Genomic DNA, 20,381 nt, shown 5'->3' with positions numbered 1-20,381 from the left:
ACCACACACAGCCTGCTTCAGAGAAAAACATTCAATGGTAAGTGACCAAAAATCCTCTTATTCAATCTACACCACTGCTCCATGCTAAGGAATCCAGACAGAGGGGCGCTACCTGAATGATGTGTGCAGCGAAGCCCAAACCTACCTGTGGGTGTCCAGGGTGAAACCACTGTTGAACTTTCAGCTTCAATGTACATTATGTTTTTGGAACTGTTGCAGTCATTCACTGATCCATACTTCTTTCACCTTTTAGTCTGGGGGTAAAAGTTCCGGGGATTCCATCTACGAAGTTTTGAGCTTGCAGCGGCAGTCTGAGATGGTGGAGGCACCTACCAGCCCAATAAGTGCAAGTGGCCTAATGTCCCCGCAGGAGGATGACGAGCCAGAGGAAGGTGAGGGCTACTTGATGGAAGCACTAACTTTTTCTAATTATGGTAATATATGTTGAATACAGAAGGCTTCACGTAGTGCATAAGATTTAGTTGGTCTTAAAAAGGGCTGGCTGTGTACTTGTTGTCCATAACTGATTTGGTTTATTCTCTGTTTATATCCTTCATCCTGACTTTCCTCAAGCAAGTGTGTAACTGGATGGTAATGTGACTGCAACCTTATGGTGTATAGTAAATGGCTGTGGGAACAAGGGGTTCAGGGAACAGCCAATGGGCTTAGAGAACTTTGTGTTTGAGGTACAGTACATCGTTTATGAAACACGGTGTGCAGTGTATGGGTGGCTTGCCAAAGTGCATGGTGTGCCATGGAACAGTGCATGGGCTTCAAGTATATGGTATGCCTGGGTGGAGTGCATGGGCTGTGAGAACATGGTCCGCCAGGGTGCAGTGCATGGGCTGTAACAACATGGTCTGCTGGGGTGCAGTGCATGGGCTGTGAGAATGTGGTGTGCTAAGGTACAGTGCATGGGCTGTGAGAACATGGTGTGCCAGAGTATAGTGCATGGGCTGTGAGAACATGGTCTGCTGGGGTACAGTGCATGGGCTGTGAGAACATGGTGTGCCAGAGTATAGTGCATGGGCTGTGAGAATGTGGTGTGCTAAGGTACAGTGCATGGGCTGTGAGAACATGGTGTGCCAGAGTATAGTGCATGGGCTGTGAGAACATGGTCTGCTGGGGTACAGTGCATGGGCTGTGAGAACATGGTGTGCCAGAGTATAGTGCATGGGCTGTGAGAATGTGGTGTGCTAAGGTACAGTGCATGGGCTGTGAGAACATGGTGTGCCAGAGTATAGTGCATGGGCTGTGAGAACATGGTCTGCTGGGGTACAGTGCATGGGCTGGGAGAACATGGTGTGCCAGGGTACAGTGCATGGGCTGTGAGAACATGGTGTGCAAGGGTACAGTGCATGGGCTGTGAGAACATAGACTGCCAGGGTATAGTGCATGGGCTGTGAGAATGTGGAATGCCAAGGTACAGCGCATGCTCTGTGAGAATGTGGTGTGCCAAGGTATAGTGCATAGACTGTATGCACTATACTTTGGCACACCACATTCTCACAGTCCATGCACTGTACTTTGGCACACCACATTCTCACAGTCCATGCACTGTACTTTGGCACACCACATTCTCACAGTCCATGCACTGTACCATGGCACACAACATTCTTACAGCCCATGCACTGTACCTTGGCACACCATACTCTTACAGCCCAGATACAGTGCCATGGTACAGTGAATGGACTGTAAGAATATGGTGTACCAAGGTTACAGCGCATGGGATTTTGAGAAAGTGGTGTGCCAAGGTTACAGTGCATGGGCTGTGAGAACGTGGTGTGCCAAGGTATAGTGCATAGACTGTGAGAATGTGGTATCCCAAGGTATAGTGCATGGGCTGTGAGAACGTGGTGTGCCAAGGTTACAGTGCATGGGCTATGAGAACGTGCTGTGCCAAGGTATAGTGCACGGACTGTGAGAATCTGGTGTGCAAAAGTATAGTGCATGGGCTGTGAGAATGTGCTGTCCCAAGGTATAGTGCTTGGACATTGAGAACGTGGTGTGCCAAAGTTACAGCGCATGGGATGTGAGAACGTGGTGTGCCAAGGTTACAGCGCATGGGATGTGAGAACGTGGTGTGCCAAGATTACATTGCATGGACTGAGAACGTGGTGTGCCAAGGTTACAGCGCATGGGATGTGAGAACGTGGTGTGCCAAGGTTACAGCGCATGGGATGTGAGAACGTGGTGTGCCAAGATTACATTGCATGGACTGTGAGAACGTGGTGTGCCAAGGTATAGTGCATGGGCTGTCAGAATATGGTGTGCCAGGGTACAGTAAATGGACTGTGAGAATGTGGTGTGCCAAGGAATTCGATAAATGGGTACAGTCAAATTGAACAGCGTGCTGTTAACAAGATTTAGAGTGATGCGGTACCTCTGGCTGTGTTAGTAATTGATCCTCTCTCCTGGCCGGTCCCGTAGCTGATGGTAAGCAGAAGCCATCCACATTGATTGGATTTTGAGGAGATTGTTTCACTAGCGCAGTTGTTTTCTCGGACGTCCTAGTGGATGCTGGGTACTCCGTAAGGACCATGGGGTATAGATGGGCTCCGCAGGAGACTGGGCACTCTTAAAAGAAAGATTAGGTACTATATCTGGTGTGCACTGGCTCCTCCCTCTATGCCCCTCCTCCAGACCTCAGTTAGTATCTGTGCCCGGCCAGAGCTGGATGCACCCTAGGGGCTCTCCTGAGCTTCCTAGAAAAGAAAGTATTTGTTAGGTTTTTTATTTTCAGTGAGATCTGCTGGCAACAGACTCACTGCTACGTAGGACTGAGGGGAGAGAAGCGAACCTACCTGCTTGCAGCTAGCTTGGGCTTCTAAGGCTACTGGACACCATTAGCTCCAGAGGGATCGAACACAGGCCCAGTCCTCGGTCGTCCGGTCCCAGAGCCGCGCCGCCGTCCCCCTTGCAGAGCCAGAAGAACGAAGAGAAGTTGAAAATCGGCGGCTGAAGACTCCGGTCTTCATTAAGGTAGCGCACAGCACTGCAGCTGTGCGCCATTGCTCCCTTAGCACACCACACACTCCGGTCACTGATGGGTGCAGGGCGCTGGGGGGGGGGGGGGGGGCGCCCTGGGCAGCAATTATAGATTACCTTACTTGGCGAAAAGCACATAATACAGTCTGATAAACTGTATATGTGCATTAACCCCCGCCATTAAAGTACATAAAAGGACAGAAGCCCGCCGCTGAGGGGGCCGGGCCTTCTTCCTCAGCACACCGGCGCCATTTTCTCTTCACAGCTCAGCTGGAAGGAAGTTCCCCAGGCTCTCCCCTGCAGTATCCTGGTACACAAAGGGTAAAAAAGAGAGGGGGGGCACATAAATTTAGGCGCAAAACTGTGTATATAAGCTGCTATAGGGGAAAAATCACTCAGTATAGTGTACATCCCTGTATTATATAGCGCTGTGGTGTGTGCTGGCATACTCTCTCTCTGTCTCTCCAAAGGGCCTGGTGGGGGAACTGTCTTCAAATAGAGCATCCCCTGTGTGTGTGGTGTGTCGGTACGCGTGTGTCGACATGTCTGAGGTAAAAGGCTCCTCTAAGGAGGTGATAGAGCGGATATGTGTGTGGGAGGGTGTCTCCGTCGACAACGCCGACACCTGTTTGGATATGTGTAAGTGCTGAGGTAAAATTATTGCACAAAAGGTTAGGGAACAGAAAGGAAATCTACCCTGGTCTGTCCCTATGTCACAGAGTCCTTCAGAGTCTCTCTTTGTTCACTATCCAAAATAACAAAGTATCGACACGGAGTTTAACTCCACTGTCGACTACGATAATGCAAAGTTACAGCCAAGAGGGCTAAAAGATATTCAATATATGATTATTGGAATAAAAGATGATTTGCATATCACTGATGACTCATCTGTCCCTGACACGAGAGTACACATGTTAAGGGGAAGAATGCTGAGGTAAATTTCCCTCCTCTCATGAGGAAAAAGAGCGGGAATCTCCAGACAAGAGATGGCAGCTTCCCACAAGAGAATTCTCAGGCTGTATCCTTTCCCCACTAGGGCCAGGATGTGTTGAGAATCTTCCCCTTGGGTGTCCTGTTTGCACTAGCTATTCTCAGGGATCCTGCAGATAGTGTGCACATTCTAGTATACTACCCAGACCGGCGATTGTGTCGGCATGGGTTTATAGCGCTGTGGCAGCGTGGACAGGTACCTTTTCAGCAGAGATTGAGACCCTAGTATGCATATAAATATTTTAAGATGCTGTCTTAAGTGATAGATATATAATTATAAAGCATGCCCAAAGGGACATGAGTATACTGGGTCCTAGAGACAAAAGCTATGTCGATTTCTGCTTGACGTGTCCTGTAGAATATACATTGGACAGATGATGCCGACTTAAGAGGCATATGGAAGGCTGAGGATTGTGTGGAGAAAGGTTCTCGTGCCTGGTCTCCACAGCTATAGCTGGTAACTCTGATTTTTTGCCTTATATTCCTGCACAGCCTAGGAAAGCACGACATTATTAAATGCAGCTTTTCGAATAAAGAAACAAGAAAGTCTGAGGTGCGTCCTTTCTTGTCAGAGCCGGGGGCAGAGGAAAGAAGCTGTACAACACAGCTAGTCCCCAGGAACAGAAGTCCTCCCCGGCCTCTACAAAAATCCACCGCATGTCGCTGGGGCTCCACAGGCGGAGCTAGGCCCGGTGGGGACACGCCTTCGTAAGTTCAGCCACAAGTGGGTTCACTCCCTGTTAGATCCCTGGGCAATAGAAATTGTATCGCAGGGATACAGGCTGGACTGTGAGAAGATGCCCCCTCACCGAGGACCCGGCGGGCTTCCCCCCCAAGAGAGGGAGCCAGTGTTAACTGCAATTCGTAAATTGTATCTTCAACATGTGGTGGTCAAGGGTCCCCTCCTTCAACAAGAGGGTGTTATTATTCGACCATGTTATAATCCCGAAATCAGACGGTTCGGTTAGACCCATATTGTATTAAAATCCCTGAACATATACCTGAAAAGGTTCAGGTTTAAGATGGAATCGCTAAGAGCGGTCATTGCAAGCCTGAAATGAATCGGGACATAAGGGATGCACACCTTCGTGTCCCCATTTATCCACCTCATCAGGCGTACCTCAGAATTGCGGTACGGGATTGTCATTACCAATTTCACCAAGGTAATGGCGGATATGATGGTGCTCCTGCGGAAGCAAGGTGTCACTATTATCGCATACTTGGATGATCTCCTCATAAAAGCGAGATCAAGAGAGCAGTTGCTGGACAGCGTATCACCTTCTCTGGAAGTGAAACGGCAACACGACTGGAATACTATATATTCCGAAGTCGCAGTTGGTTCCTACAGCTCATCTGCCTCGCCTAGGCATGATCCTAGACACAGACCAGAAGAGGGTTTATCTCCCGATAGAGAGAGCTCAGGAGCTCATGACACTAGTCGGGAATCCATTGAAAACCAAAACAGGTGTCAGTGCATCACTGCACTCGAGTCCTGGGAAGGATGATGGCATCATACGAGGCCATCCCCTTCGGCTGGTTCCATGCAAGGACAATGGAACTTACTGGACAAGTGGTCCGGATCACATCTTCAGATGCATCGGTTAATCACCCTATCCCCCAGGGCCAGGGTGTCTCTCCTGTGGTGGCTGCGGAGTGCTCACCTTCTCGAGGGCTGCAGATTCGGCATTCAGGACTGGGTCCTGGTGACCACGGATGCAAGCCTCCGAGGGTGGGGGGCAGTTACACAGGGAAGAAAATTCCAAGGTTTGTGGTCAAGCCAACAGACTTGCCTTCACATCAATATCCTGGAACTAAGGGCCATATACAACGCCCTAAGTCAAGTGGAGTTCCTGCTTCGCGACCAACCGGTTCTGATCCAGTCAGACCGCAGGGGCTCATGTAAACCGCCAGGGCGGCAAAAGGAGCAGGGTGGCGAGGGTAGAAGCCACAAGAATTCTTCGCTGGGCGGAGAATCAAGTAAGCGCACTGTCAGCAGTGTTCATTCCGGGAGTGGACACGACCTCCACCCGGGAAAGTGGTGACTTCATCAGGAAGTCTTCACGCAGTTTTGCAAATTGATGGAAACTGCCTCAGGTGGACTACATGGCGTCCCACCTCAATAAAAAGATAAAAAAGGTTTTATGCTGGGTCAAGGGACTCTCAGGCGATAGCTGTGGTTGCACTGGTAACACCGTGGGTGTTCCAGTCGGTCTATATATTCCCTCCTCTTCCTCTCAGACCTAAGGGCTGAGAATTGTAATAAACGGAGGAGTGTGAACAATATTCTTTGCTCCGGATTGGCCAAGAAGGACTCGGTACCCGGAACTGCAAGAAATGCTCTCAGAAGACCCATGGCCTCTGCCTCTCAGTCAGGACATGTTGCAACAAAGACCCTGTCTGATCCAAGACTTACCGCGGCTGCGTTGGACGACATGGCGGTTGATCGCCGGATCCTAGCGGAAAAGGGCATTCTGGATGCAGTTATTCCTACGCTGATAAAGGCTAGGAAAGACGTGACAGCAAGACTTTTTCACTGTATATGGCGAAAATAGGTTGCTTGGTGTGTGGCCGGGAAGGCCCTACAGAGGAATTCCAGGGGGGTCGATTCCTGCACTTCCTACAGTCAGGAGTGACTATGGGCCTAAAATTAGGATCCATAAAGGCCAAGATTTCGGCCCTATCCCTTTTTCTCTCAAAAAGAACTGGCTTCACTGCCTGAAGTTCGGACGTTGTTACAGGGGTGCTGCATATTCAGCCCCTTTTGTGCCTCCAGTGGCACCTTGGGATCTTAACGTGTGTTGGATTCCTAAAATCCCACTGGTTTGAGTCACTTAAGACCGTGGAGCTAAAATATCTCACATGGAAAATGGTCATGCTTTTGGCCTTAGCTTGGACTAGGCGTGTGTCAGAATTGGCGGCTTTGTCATGTAAAAGGCCATATCTGATCTTCCATATGGAAAGGGCAGAATGGAGGACTCGTCCCCAATTTCTCCCTAAGGTGGTATCATCGTTTCATTTGAACCAACCTGTTGTGGTGCCTGCGGCTACTAGGGACTTGAAGGATTCCAAGTTGCTGGACGTAGTCCGGGCCCTGAAACTTTATGTTTCCAGGACGGCTAGAGTCAGAAAAACTGACTCGCTATTTATCCTGCATGCACCCAACAAGCTGGGTGCTCCTGCTTCAAAGCAGACTATTGCTCGCTGGATCTGTAGCACGATTCAGCTTGCACATTCTGCGGCTGGACTGCCGCATCCTAAATTAGTAAAAGCCCATTCCACGAGGAAGGTGGGCTCTTGGGCGGCTGCCCGAGGGGTCTCGGCTTTACAACTTTGCCGAGCTGCTACTTGGTAGAGTTCAAACACTTTTGCAAAATTCTACAAGTTTGATACCCTGGCTGAGGAGGACCTTGAGTTTGCTCATTCGGTGCTGCAGAGTCATCCGCACTCTCCCGCCCGTTTGGGAGCTTTGGTATAATCCCCATGGTCCTTACGGAGTACCCAGCATCCACTAGGACGTCAGAGAAAATAAGAATTTACTCACCGGTAATTCTATTTCTCGTAGTCCGTAGTGGATGCTGGGAGCCCGTCCCAAGTGCGGACTCTCTGCAATACATGTATATAGTTATTGTTTAACTAAAGGGTTATTGTATGAGCCATCTGTTGAGAGAGGCTCAGTTATTGTTCATACTGTTAACTGGGTATAGTTATCACGAGTTGTACGGTGTGATTGGTGTGGCTGGTATGAGTCTTACCCTAGATTCCAAATCCTTTCCTAGTAATGTCAGCTCTTCCGGGCACAGTTTCCCTAACTGAGGTCTGGAGGAGGGGCATAGAGGGAGGAGCCAGTGCACACCAGATATAGTACCTAATCTTTCTTTTAAGAGTGCCCAGTCTCCTGCGGAGCCCGTCTATACCCCATGGTCCTTACGGAGTACCCAGCATCCACTACGGACTACGAGAAATAGAATTACCGGTGAGTAAATTCTTATTTTTTTTACTAGCGCAGTTTGTGCTGTTTTTGACAAGTTCCTGGAGACCTCACCTGCCCCGCCCGTAAAAGAAGAGGCGGCCCACATGGAGACTGCACATGAGCCCACTATTCTCTTAAGCCTCCCATGATCACATCCTGTGTAGAGGCATCTCAGGCATACTGGGATTTGTAGTTTTTGGCACCTGAGGCTGTATTGAACAGCCCCCTGCTAGTGGTATCTCCTCCTCCCTTCTCAGATGATCTCTTACACAAGTAACCATACTGAAATAAAAATACCTAGTGATATAATGCACTTAATTTCTAAAAATAGCAGCTCGATGGTACATACAGTATGATGATAATTCATGTAAGCTTCCCACGGGACCTACAGTTATATTTTTTCTGCAGCAAGCTGGGCTGGCTGGGACATGCCAATCTGAGCCAGATCTAAGAGTGATGCACGTACCCAGGGAATGCTTTGGTTTAAAATTATATTGACATTTCTGAATTGAAACCTTACTATGTAATAACCCTCATTTGTCTTTTGTACTGCTTTGTGCAATCCATTGAATTAGAATGAGAAAATGTAGGCTTTTCTTACATTTAGATATAATAGACTAGTAACAAAAATAGTTTAGTGTTTGCTTAAAATTTCACTCATATCTGTTATGTGATGCATTTTAAAATATTACGGCATGGTTACACTGCTCTAATGCATAGATACCTTCCACAGTCCGAAATGTCCATCGCTGGTACAACTGTTTAGACCATACAAAAGCAAACACTGGATCTGTCAGAAACGGCATAAGAATACAGACATGCGGGGCGGGCTAGCCCTGTACTGGGCTTCCCCCCGCATGTCTGGGTACGTGATCATAGCTGTGCTAAATTTAGCACAGCTACGATCAACTCGGAATGACCCCCATAGTCATTTATAGGTTTATGAACATGAACTAAGGATTTACGTAGAATTGTTTGTGTTGGTTGATTACCAGTATGGTTTCCATGGTGTTGCTTACCTTCCAATATTGGGCTAGTTCTAAATTGTGAAAGGAAGTCTTGGCTTTGGCACAAGAATGATGATTGTGAGTCATAATATTGTCATTTGCAGATTTCAAGGTTTGCCGACATAAGCATTAATACTGTATTTAGTACAACTGCCCACATTGTAGTAAGGGGTAAACTATAGAAAACAATGCATGGCATCCTTTCTTAACCTACATTTGCTTATTGTAATGGAAGATTATTTGGGAAGACAAGATTGGTGGCTTCTTCCCAAGGTATACTTTCCAGTTGTCATCTAAAGGACCAGTAAATTTGTTTCAGTATCCCATGGCCTGTTGTGTAGAACCTTCTACACATCTAGACACCTAGGGGGTCATTCCGACCCGCTCGCTGCAGTTGTTCGCAGCGATCGGGTCTGTGCCGGCGCATGCCGGTCGGCCGAAGGCCGTCATTCCCTAGCGATCGCCTCTGCCTGATTGATCGGCAGAGGCGGTAACTGGGCGGGAGGTGGCGGCGCGGCAGCGTTTGACCGCTGTTTTGGGGGCGCGGTCCGGCCAATGCAGGCGTGGACGTACCGTGCGGGCCACAGCTGCTGTGTGACAGCGACGTGCAACTCCCGGTCAGCCGCAGGAGCTGCGCTGGCCAGCAGTTACGGGGGGGCCGGACAGACATGCGGGGCGGGCTAGCCCTGTGCTGGGTGTCCCCCTGCATGTCAGGGAACATGATCGTAGCTGTGCTAAATTTAGCACAGCTACGATCAACTTGGAATGACTCCCTAGACACCAAAGCTGTGTTAATGTTACACTCTGTGAAAGGGGGCATGATCTTCAGAATGAGTTACAAGTAATAACCACTATAGCTGAAGACTCTTTCCGTGTCATTGAGAAGACACGTTTATAAAGTGTTGTGTGACATAGTCCTTCCCAGGTTTTTTTTTTTGAGCTAGAAAGTCTGTACCTCTCTGTTAGAGTGTTTTTATTGTATTCCATAAAATGCAAATTCACCCTGGGTTTGTTATCATTTATCCTTTGTTTATTGTCAGCGTTATGGAAATTATATTGTGTGAGCTATTTCAGAGGCTGTTGGATTATGGACGAACTTTCTTTTAAAATTGTCCATTCACACTCTGAGTTTGTGAGCCAATTTGGCCATGTAGACCTAGTTGGCCGAAACTCTCTCTGTGTATACATCTTTCGGGATCCAGTCTCTAAGTCGACAGTAACTAGGTCGACAATGTCTAGGTCGACCACTATTGGTCGACAGGGTGTCTAGGTCGACATGTTCTAGGTCGACAGGTCAAAAGGTCGACATGAGTTTTTCACAATTTTTTTCTTTTTTTGAACCTTTCATACTTAACGATCCACGTGGACTACGATTGTAACGGTAATCTGTGCCGAGCGAAGCGAGGCACCTTGCCCAAAGCATGGCGAGCGAAGCGAGCCATGCGAGGGGACGCGGTGCACTAATTGGGGTTCCCGGTCACTCTACGAAGAAAAAGACACCAAAAAAACAAACTCATGTCGACCTTTTGACCTGTCGACCTAGAACATGTCGACCTAAAGACCCTGTCGACCTAGACACCCTGTTGACCTAGTTACTGTCGACCAATAGTGGTCGACCTAGACATTGTCGGCCTAGTTACTGTTGACCTTCAATACCACACCCACGTCTTTCATAGTTTTTCGATCCTGATTATTCCAAAACTAATGGGATGGAAAATACACACAAATGGTGCCATGTTGTGTTGGCAACTGTATCTTTCAGATGTAGTCACACACATACACTACTGGTCAGTTTTAGAACACCTCAATTTTTCCAGATTTTATTTTAACTTAAGCTCTTTAAGTGCTGTGAATAATGTGAAATGGTACTCGGATAAGTGGTAAACTGTTAAAGGGAGACAAAAAAGGTTTAGATTAGCAAAAACAGAAAAATAATGCAAATATCAGACTTCTAAAAAAAGAAGTGCTCCTTTTCATCTATCTCCTACACACAGTGGAACCACTGACTTGTCTATAATGGGAGACGGGGGGGAAGCTTTTTCTCCCCTTGTATCCCCTCAGCACACTAAAAAATTACCTGTAACCATACCTAAACCTGTCTTGTAATAGAATTTCAGAGAATTGGTTGCATGCGTTTGCAAAGACATGTTTAGCTGCTGAGCCTCGCCAAGGCTTCTCCAATCTCAACAGTCCTAACACTACTTGGCTCCCGGGTAAGTTAGCTCTCTGTCTGGATGCGATTTAGTATGCGCCTTTATCATGAGGCCTTACTGTAGACAAATTACATGGCCTTACGTAGGCACTGCTATTATGTAGTGTTAGGACTGCTGATATCAGAGAAGCCTTGACGAGGCTCAGCAGCTAAACATGTCTTTGCAAACGCATACGACCAATTCTGTGAAATTCTATTACCAGATAGGTTCAGGTATGGTTACAGGTAATTTTTTCGTGTGCTGGGGAGATACCAGGGGAGGGAAAAAGCACCCCCTCTCTCTGTCTGCTGTTTGTCTGTGACCCCTCCCACTTTCTAACACCTGATATATAATTATCTCCAGCAATGATGGAGCAACTGCCACTGTTTGTCTGCTTATCTATAATGGGTGCAGGGTGTGCAGTGGACACTGGCCCCTGGATCCAGGGGGGCGCACACTGCTCAACCTGCAACCATAATTCTACTTACCCCTCCGGGTTCCACGTCGGCCGGTGCTACATAGCAACAAAAATCACTGGGGAAAAATTGCAGTGGACATTTTGCAGGTGATCTACACATGCGCAATAGACAAGACACTGGGAACGTGGTATGGACACCATGTTCCTGGAAACCTGAGCATGCAGAGTAGACTCCGGCACAAAGTCAGAGTCTATAATTTTGCCAGGTAGGAGAGGGCCCACGCAGAGCCTGCACAAGAGACCTCTCCTCTCTTAAAACTCTTTTGTGGAACCTTCCGTTTTCTGGGTAGAGACAATGTTCATGAGTACATTTAGAGAACAGATCAGATCATAGTGATGACTGCTAGTTGCTGGTGATCCTACCGTTTTGCCGGCGGCTAGCGATCGCAAGAAAAACTACAGTGTTACGCTAAAATCGCTTGTAATTACATTGCCCCCTAATAATAGTTGGGTCCAGAATTACACCAGTGATGGGCAACCAAGTGGCCTTGGATTGCATAAGGACCGCCTAGTCATAGCTTACAGCCCTCGTTCCATCCTTCCTTTGTCATGACGACATGTGTATGCTTGTTTAAAATACCTTCAGATGTATTATTACAGATAGGTGTCTCCTTCACCGATTAAATGTATTTATTCAATGTATTACCAAAATTAAGAATACCGTGTGGTCCTTTTAAAGGCTAGAAGGCTACCCAGTGTGGCCTCTTTAGTGTTTCAGACAGAGGTGTAGCTAGGTGCCATATTGTCCGGAGCAAGGGTATGTTTTGGCGCAACCCTCACCTGTACTGAATTGGGGTCCTAGCCAGCATGTGGTGGCATGCAGGCATGTTTAAAATACCTTCAGATGTATTATTACAGATAGGTGTCTCCAGCATGTGGTGGCATAATACCTTCAGATGTATTATTACAGATAGGTGTCTCCAGCATGTGGTGGCATGCAGGCATGTTTAAAATACCTTCAGATGTATTATTACAGATAGGTGTCTCCTTCACTGATTAAATGTATTTATTCAATGTATTACCAAAATTAAGAATACCGTGTGGTCCTTTTAAAGGCTAGAAGGCTACCCAGTGTGGCCCCTTTAGTGTTTCAGACAGAGGTGTAGCTAGGTGCCATATTGTCCGGAGCAAGGGTATGTTTTGGCGCACCCCTCACCTGTGCTGAATTGGGGTCCTAGCCAGCATGTGGTGGCATGTTACATTTGAAAAGAAACAAAATTTCAAAATCCTAAATTGGTGACGGGGCTGGTTCTAGACCATGTGGAGCTCAGGGCGAAAGTTTCCTTTGGGTGCCCCCCATGTTTGAAATAGGGTCAGTGCGTACCAAAGGCTTACAACAACATATAGGGGCATGGCAGTATGGACGGTGGAATGGTTAGCATAACTGCCTCAGCACTATAAACAGGAATTGCAGAACTCCGGCATGTGCCGGCTGTCAATGTCTCCTGCTGTCACCTCTGGCCTGCCCTGTTCTCTACCTTGTCTCCGAGTCAGTGTGCTTCTTCTTCTCCTGCTCTGTGGCTGCCAGTACAGTGGCCCGTGGGAATGGAGGTGATAGGCAGCAGCACGCCCTCTAAATTTTTTTGGCGCCCGGAGCACACACTCCACCGGAGCCACCCTCGCTACACCCCTGGTTTCAGATTGTCCGTCACTGATCTACACAGTATTTTTGCAATATAAACAAGCAATAGTTTCAGTTGGTCTTAAATATTGCGGATAGTGTGAAGTGTACACTAAGGATGAGTCCTCGTACATCATTGCTGCAGTTGTGCCAAACAGCCCTTCTTGGCATGCCCGGTCCAGTGAACCTCTGCTAGCATCAGGGGTCTTTTTGTGTTTTATTTGCCAGAAATGTGTCTTATTCGCAATGCAATGCAACTAGGACCCACCAGAAGACTGCTTATTAATTTGAGGTGAAACACTAGTATATCTGTGTGTGACTGAGTCTGTGGAGGAAGTGTAATAGGGTCCGGTATTTCGGGCTGAGATTGACCGTATTTTTAAAGCGGCAGTTATTTGCAATGCTTGGTAAATGACTGGCGCTTTAAAAATTCGGGCAGTCTTGGCTGAAATCCGGACTCCGGCAAACTCGGACCCTATTACACCCCACTTCCCCCTCTGAATCTGTATACGAATTGCTACGATGCAGCAGCTGCAGCATTTTTCTGATACAAGTTCTGTTCAGCTCCATATACAGACCTAGTCACATAAAGTATACAAGTGTTGCAAATCAAATTAAACAGCACAGTGTCCTGGTGCATCCTAGTCGCATTGCGTTGCGACTAAAGAGTTGAACACACTATGCAATATGCTCCATGAGCAATATAGCATAGTGTTTCCCTTCACCTCCTGGTCCGCCGACAGTGTGCATACACACTGTATGATATCGCAGTCGATATTGTACAGTGACGTCACGCCGCGGCTGACCCGTGCATGCAGCATCTGACGATATCTCCAGATTTTGCTGCATGCACAGCCGACGGAGGGGGACGATAACGATGATCGGGACCGCACATCGTTCATCGTCCGCAGCATACACACTGGGCAATATCACATACGATATCGCTCAGAAGGCTGAAAATGAGCGATATCGTGTGTGATATCATCTAGCGTGTATGGGCCTTTAGATTCATTTTCTGCAAAAAAGACCCACAACGCTAGCAGAGTTGCACAGGACGGCTCACTCGCACCAGGCATCTTGCTCTGCATGACATATTGAGGACAGATGTATGAGGACACATCCAGTATTCACGTGTTTAATACTAAACTTCAATTTGAATTATCGCTCCCAACATAAAAATTTCCAATCTTTTTGCAGAAAGTGACAATGAACTGTGGAGTGGGACTGGGGATGTTTCCAAAGAATGCCCGGAGAACATTTTGGAAAGCTGGGGTCAACTCCTTCAGAAATGGTAAGATGTCACCGTTCACTCTTTTTGCTAATTGAAACAAGGGTTCTGTTTCAGTGTGTTTTTATAGTCTGAAGGGTGCCCCTTTGGCTGTAATAGTCTGCCTTCATATTTAGGAATGTACGGTCTCATGTGAAAATCTGCCACATGCCCTAAAGGGCCCTACACACTCGGCGACCCACCGCTGAGCTGCCCGACGGTCAATACAGCCGATGGGCGACGAGGTGACGGGGGGAGTGAAGTTTCTTCACTCCCCATCACTCGGCTCCATAGCACTGCATGTTAATATGGACGAGATTGTCCATATTGGCTTGCATGCATAAGCGCCCCGGCACCAACGGTGAACGAGCCGGGGCCACGCGTCGGTCATCATTGGTACCTACACACTGAACGATATGAATGAGTTCTCATTCATTAATAAATGAGAACGTTCATATCGTTCAGTGAAATCTTTAAGTGTGTAGGGCCCATTAGAGTAATTGGTAACTATTTCATGCTGTTTGGGTTCACTACGGGTGGCCGGCGGTCGGGCTCCCGGCGACCAGCATCCCGGCGCCGGGAGCCCGACCGCCGGCTTACCGACAGCTTGGCGAGCGCAAATGAGCCCCTTGCGGGCTCGCTGCGCTCGCCACGCTACGGGCACGGTGGCGCGCTACGCGCGCCACACTATTTTATTCTCCCTCTATGGGGGTCGTGGACCCCCACGAGGGAAAATAATTGTCGGTATGCCGGCTGTCGGGCTCCCGGCGCCGGTATACTGAGCGCCGGGAGCCCGACCGCCGGCAAACAGAAGACCACCCGTAATCACCATGTAGGTGTCTGCCAGTTATATGTATTTCAATATCCCTTTATATTTATGTGCTTCTTTTATTGCTCTAGACGTTTATAAAAATACTAAACCAGGGATGGGCGTTAAATTTTTTTTCAAAGGGATTAATTGTGGCCCATAGTCTTTAAAATGGGCCACAGTTTACAATTGCAGCGTGGTATTTAGCTTTTTCAAGGTCCCTCTTAAAATGAGAACAGCTAGGAGCCATGTTTTATTCTTGCCAGAGATGTCTGTTGCCTCTCACTAGATTTCTACTAGCTTTACTTAAATGACCACAGATTATGCACTCATTTTTTTATTTGTTCTCTCTTCGTTACCTGCATCATTCTCCAACTTCTATTTGTATATCCCATGAAGGGAAATGGATAGCAGGATAACAGCATTAATCAATATGTGCAATGTGGCTTGGTGAATAAAATACGATATTTAATGAATATTAAAATACCAGTTCATGTGGTACATTAATTAGCAAGTTACACTGGGGGCGGGAATTCAAATCTTATCGCAACCTCTATCTCCCTTCTAAAGTGACGGGAGATAGAGGGGCTATATTCAAATGCTCCCCGTTATAGCGCTGATCCCGCCCATTAGAGTGAGGTTTAGGGCGGGCAAAGCACCTAAATCCGACTAAAATAATAGGCGCAATTGTGAAAAGACCCGTTTGGGCGCCCAAACGGGTGTCTTTACGTGCATTTAGCTAATTACCCCTGGGGGTAGCGAGCTGAAAAGACCTAGTCGCGTCTGTCGGCAGTAACATTAGAATACTGCCAGCGGGCGCGATCGCGGCCGGGGGGGGGGGGGGATTTGAATCCGGCCCAAGATGTCCAAACAACGTTTCAGTGTGGCAGTGTTCCCACACCTACCTCAGGAGCAAAGTGTGGGGTTATTGCCTCACTGAAACACGTTGAGCTGCTCATTGCAACTATTGGGACATTTCCCACTTGATACCCGGCCCAGCAACACTTTGTGGACAAAGACTAAGCCATACCTACCGTTGTTTGGACATCCAATGCGAGGACTGCTTGCTAATTCAAGGACCACGCGGACTGGCCACTACCAGCAGAGTAACGTGGAGCCTCTGGCTGGATATTATAACGGAACTGTTCTCTTTTCTATTCACCTCTTCATTTATGTATTGATGGTTATAGACTTAGTTTAACCGTTTGATGACACCACCTAGATCACCGGATGTCATTTGGATGATACACAACTCCATTCACATTAGATCCTATTTGCAATACCGGTGACTGTAATTGGTATAATCTTATACCTTGTGTGCTTGAATTGTTTTTTAAAGTATTTAATTTATTATTTAGGTATTGCACATTTTTATTAATGAAGTGCATTGTTACATATACCCACAATCGCTCTTCTCCTGCTATTCTTGTACTTGTTTTTAAGGAGACGCACACTCTCCTTTGAATAGCAGCTAATTGACAAGCACCAGTATGGTCCTTTTGTTTACACTTAGTAATGGAAATATTTGATACTGCTAACGTCAAGTGTATCTGTCTATGTGGGGTATTCATTTATCGCAGAAATATCTGCAATTTACCGCGATTGCCGTTTTCGTGGCGGAAAGTCAGTTTTCAAGGGTATGCGCTCTCCGATGATTCGCCCTATTCATATGCAAATTAGGAAAAATGGGATTGACATGAGGATTTTTTATTTTTTTTGGGTGTCGTTTTCTTCGTAGAGTGACCGGGATCCCAAATTAGGGGACCGCGTCCCCTCGCATGGCTCGCTTCGCTCGCCATGCTTCGGGCATGGTGCCTTCGCTCCGCTACCGCTTCGCTCGGCACACTTTACCGTTCCAATTGTAGTCCACATGGATCGTTAAGTATGAAAAAATTCAAAAAAAGAAAAAAAAAATGTGAAAAACTCATGTCGACCTTTAGACCTGTCGACCTAGCACATGTCGCCCTAGAAACCCTGTCGACCTTCCATCCATGTCGACCTAGTGACTGTCGACCTAAACATTGTCGACCTAGACACTGTCGATCTTCAGACCGGATCCCAAATATAACATGTCATTATTGGCCAATTTAAAAATAATTTAAAAACTTCTAAGTGCTTAATTAGTCATTCAGCGGGTTGTCCCATGGGTTCATGGGTTTTTAGCTGAAAATAGGGATTTCACCAAGTTTATCACCTGCTCAGAGTTGGTGAATTGAAATTCGCTGTAAAATTACTGCGAAAACGTTTTCACGGACAATTGAATAGGTGTTTGGTGAAATTACTGTGAATCGCGGTAATTTTGCATCTTTTTACAGCTTAAACACATTTTCGCCAGTAATTAAATACGCCCTAATAGCCATTTCTTATACTGCACCAACAAAGCACCTTCTTAAATTCTTGGAACCAGGAAAGCCTTGGGTCACATAAGTGAATAGCATCATTAGGTACTCGCTGTTCCTGATGCTTGCATAGCAATTCATTTATTTTTCTATTTCAAGATGACATTGTTAGCCACTTACCTGGCATAGCCGCATTGGATGCGACCGCAGCCAACTGGGCTTTCCCTGGCATGTTGTGTATTATATGATAAGGGCGATGACTAATAGGGTAAGTACTTGCAGACACTGGTGAGTGGGAGGGCTCTGCCACTGGAGATCTATTGACACTAGGGTTTGGGGAAAATGCGAGTGGACGTATGTTGCCCCATGGTGATCTGTTAACACTTTGGGGGATACATGATGATGGGGAGGTTGAGAGAATCCCAGGAATATTTTATTTTTAAAACGTTTTTATAAAATAAATTCTAAATTAAATTAAATAATAATCAAAAATTCTGATTGATTTTGGTGGAAATATTTAGCCAGTTAAGTGATCAAGAAACAATGTACATGGCTCAATATAGTATACAAGTATTGAACCAGGGCTTTCATTTAAGAGTTTATTTTCCACATTTAATTTCTAGAAAATGGTAATGCATTCCATAAATGTAGCAAACTGTATGTATTATTTAATTGCTTAGTAGGGAGTCATAAGCATCTGCATAGAAATGTGTTAACGGTGGCACCTATCAGTTTCACTTGATGCCAAAGATGTCGCACTCAAGCATATCAGGCAGCCATTTTGTGGTCTGGACCAATAGTTTAGTGGAACTAATTGGTTTACTATGAAGTAGTGACAGAAACTTTGCCCTTTGAAAAATCTTTGCTTTCTAGTAAACTTGTTTGCTATTTATTGCTTTGTTTGAAACATAAATGATCCATATTATGTGACTAATTTAATCAATTCAGGATCATATATGATCTGTGTGTCAGCAATTCGGAAGTTCAGTTGGTAACCGTGGTTGTGATTGGATGAGCTGAAGTACAGGTTGAGTATCCCTTATTCAAAATGCTTGGGATCAGAGGTATTTTGGATATCGGATTTTTCCGTATTTTGGAATAATTGCATACCATAATGAGAGATCACGGCGATGGGACCTAAATCTAAGCACAGAATGCATTTATGTTTTATATACACCTTATACACACAGCATGAAGGTCATTTTAGCCAATATTTCTCTGACGTCCTAGTGGATGCTGGGGACTCCGTAAGGACCATGGGGAATAGACAGGCTCCGCAGGAGACTGGGCACTCTAAAAGAAAGATTAGGTACTATCTGGTGTGCACTGGCTCCTCCCTCTATGCCCCTCCTCCAGACCTCAGTTAGAATCTGTGCCCGGCCAGAGCTGGATGCACCTAGTGGGCTCTCCTGAGCCTGCTAGTAAAGAAAGTAATGTTAGGTTTTTTATTTTCAGTGAGATCTGCTGGCAACAGACTCACTGCTACATGGGACCGAGGGGAGAGAAGCAAACGTACCTGTTCACAGCTAGGTTGCGCTTCTTAGGCTACTGGACACCATTAGCTCCAGAGGGTTCGAACACAGGCAAAGGTCCTCGGTCGTCCGTTCCCGGAGCCGCGCCGCCATCCCCCTCGCAGAGCCAGAAGATCAGAAGTTGGTGATGAAATCGGCGGCTGAAGACTCCTGTCTTCATTAAGGTAGCGCACAGCACCGCAGCTGTGCGCCATTGCTCCCACTGCACACCACACACTCCGGTCACTGTAGGGTGCAGGGCGCTGGGGGGGGGGGGGCGCCCTGGGCAGCAATAAGAATACCTTTGGCATAAAAAAGACACATAAGACAGTCTGTGACTGTATATGTGTAAAACCCCCGCCATTTTTTAGTCAGAAACAGCGGGACAGAAGCCCGCCGCTGAGGGGGCGGGGCCTTCTTCCTCAGCACACCAGCGCCATTTCTCTTCACAGCTCCGCTGGAAGGACGCTCCCCAGGCTCTCCCCTGCAGTCTCCTGGCACTAAGAGGGTAAAAAGAGAGGGGGGGCACATAAATTTAGGCAAAAGGTGTATTGATACAGCAGCTATTGGAAAAAATTCACTTCTGGTAGTGTGTATCCCTGTGTATATAGCGCTGTGGTGTGTGCTGGCATACTCTTTCTCTGTCTCCCCATAGACCTTGTGGGGTCCTGTCCTCAGTCAGAGCATTCCCTGTGTGTGTGCTGTGTGTCGGTACGGCTGTGTCGACATGTTTGATGAGTAGGGTTACGTGGAGGCGGAGCAAGTGCAGATAAATGTGGTGTCGCCCCCGTCGGTGCCGACACCTGATTGGATGGATATGTGGAAGGTCTTAAATGACAATGTAAACTCATTACATAGGAGATTTGATTATGTTGCTGCCGGGGGACAGCCGGGCTCTCAACCCGGGCCTGCCCAGGCGCCTCAGAGGCCGTCAGCGTCTCAAAAACGCCCACTATCTCAGTTGGTTGACACAGATGTCGACACGGAGTCCGACTCCAGCGTTGACGAGGATGAGGCACTATTACAGCCCAAAATGACTAAGGCCATCCGATACATGATTATTGCAATGAAAAATGTATTACACATTTTAGAGGCTGACCCTGTCCCTGACAAGAGGGTAAATATGTTTGGGGAGAAAAAGCAGCCAGTGACTTTTCCCCCGTCACATGAATTAAATGAGTTATGTGAAGAAGCGTGGTGATTCCCAAGA

The 20,381-nt window shown here is 47.0% G+C and overlaps 1 protein-coding gene across 3 annotated transcripts in view; it reads left to right on the top strand.

The window, feature by feature from the left end:
• Positions 1-20,381, top strand: part of RABGAP1L (RAB GTPase activating protein 1 like) — a 690,515-nt gene that overhangs the window by 195,464 nt on the left and 474,670 nt on the right. For all 3 annotated transcript variants that reach the window (XM_063939666.1, XM_063939667.1, XM_063939668.1), the window contains exons 11-12: positions 254-392; positions 14,444-14,537. In XM_063939666.1, coding sequence (XP_063795736.1) covers positions 254-392; positions 14,444-14,537 — 233 coding nt within the window. The remainder of the gene's footprint in view (positions 1-253; positions 393-14,443; positions 14,538-20,381) is intronic.

Source organism: Pseudophryne corroboree, chromosome 9 (genome assembly GCF_028390025.1).
Source record: "Pseudophryne corroboree isolate aPseCor3 chromosome 9, aPseCor3.hap2, whole genome shotgun sequence".
NCBI lineage: Eukaryota > Metazoa > Chordata > Amphibia > Anura > Myobatrachidae > Pseudophryne > Pseudophryne corroboree.
Note: the sequence above shows the minus strand (reverse complement) of the source record. Positions and strands in the feature narration are given on the sequence as shown.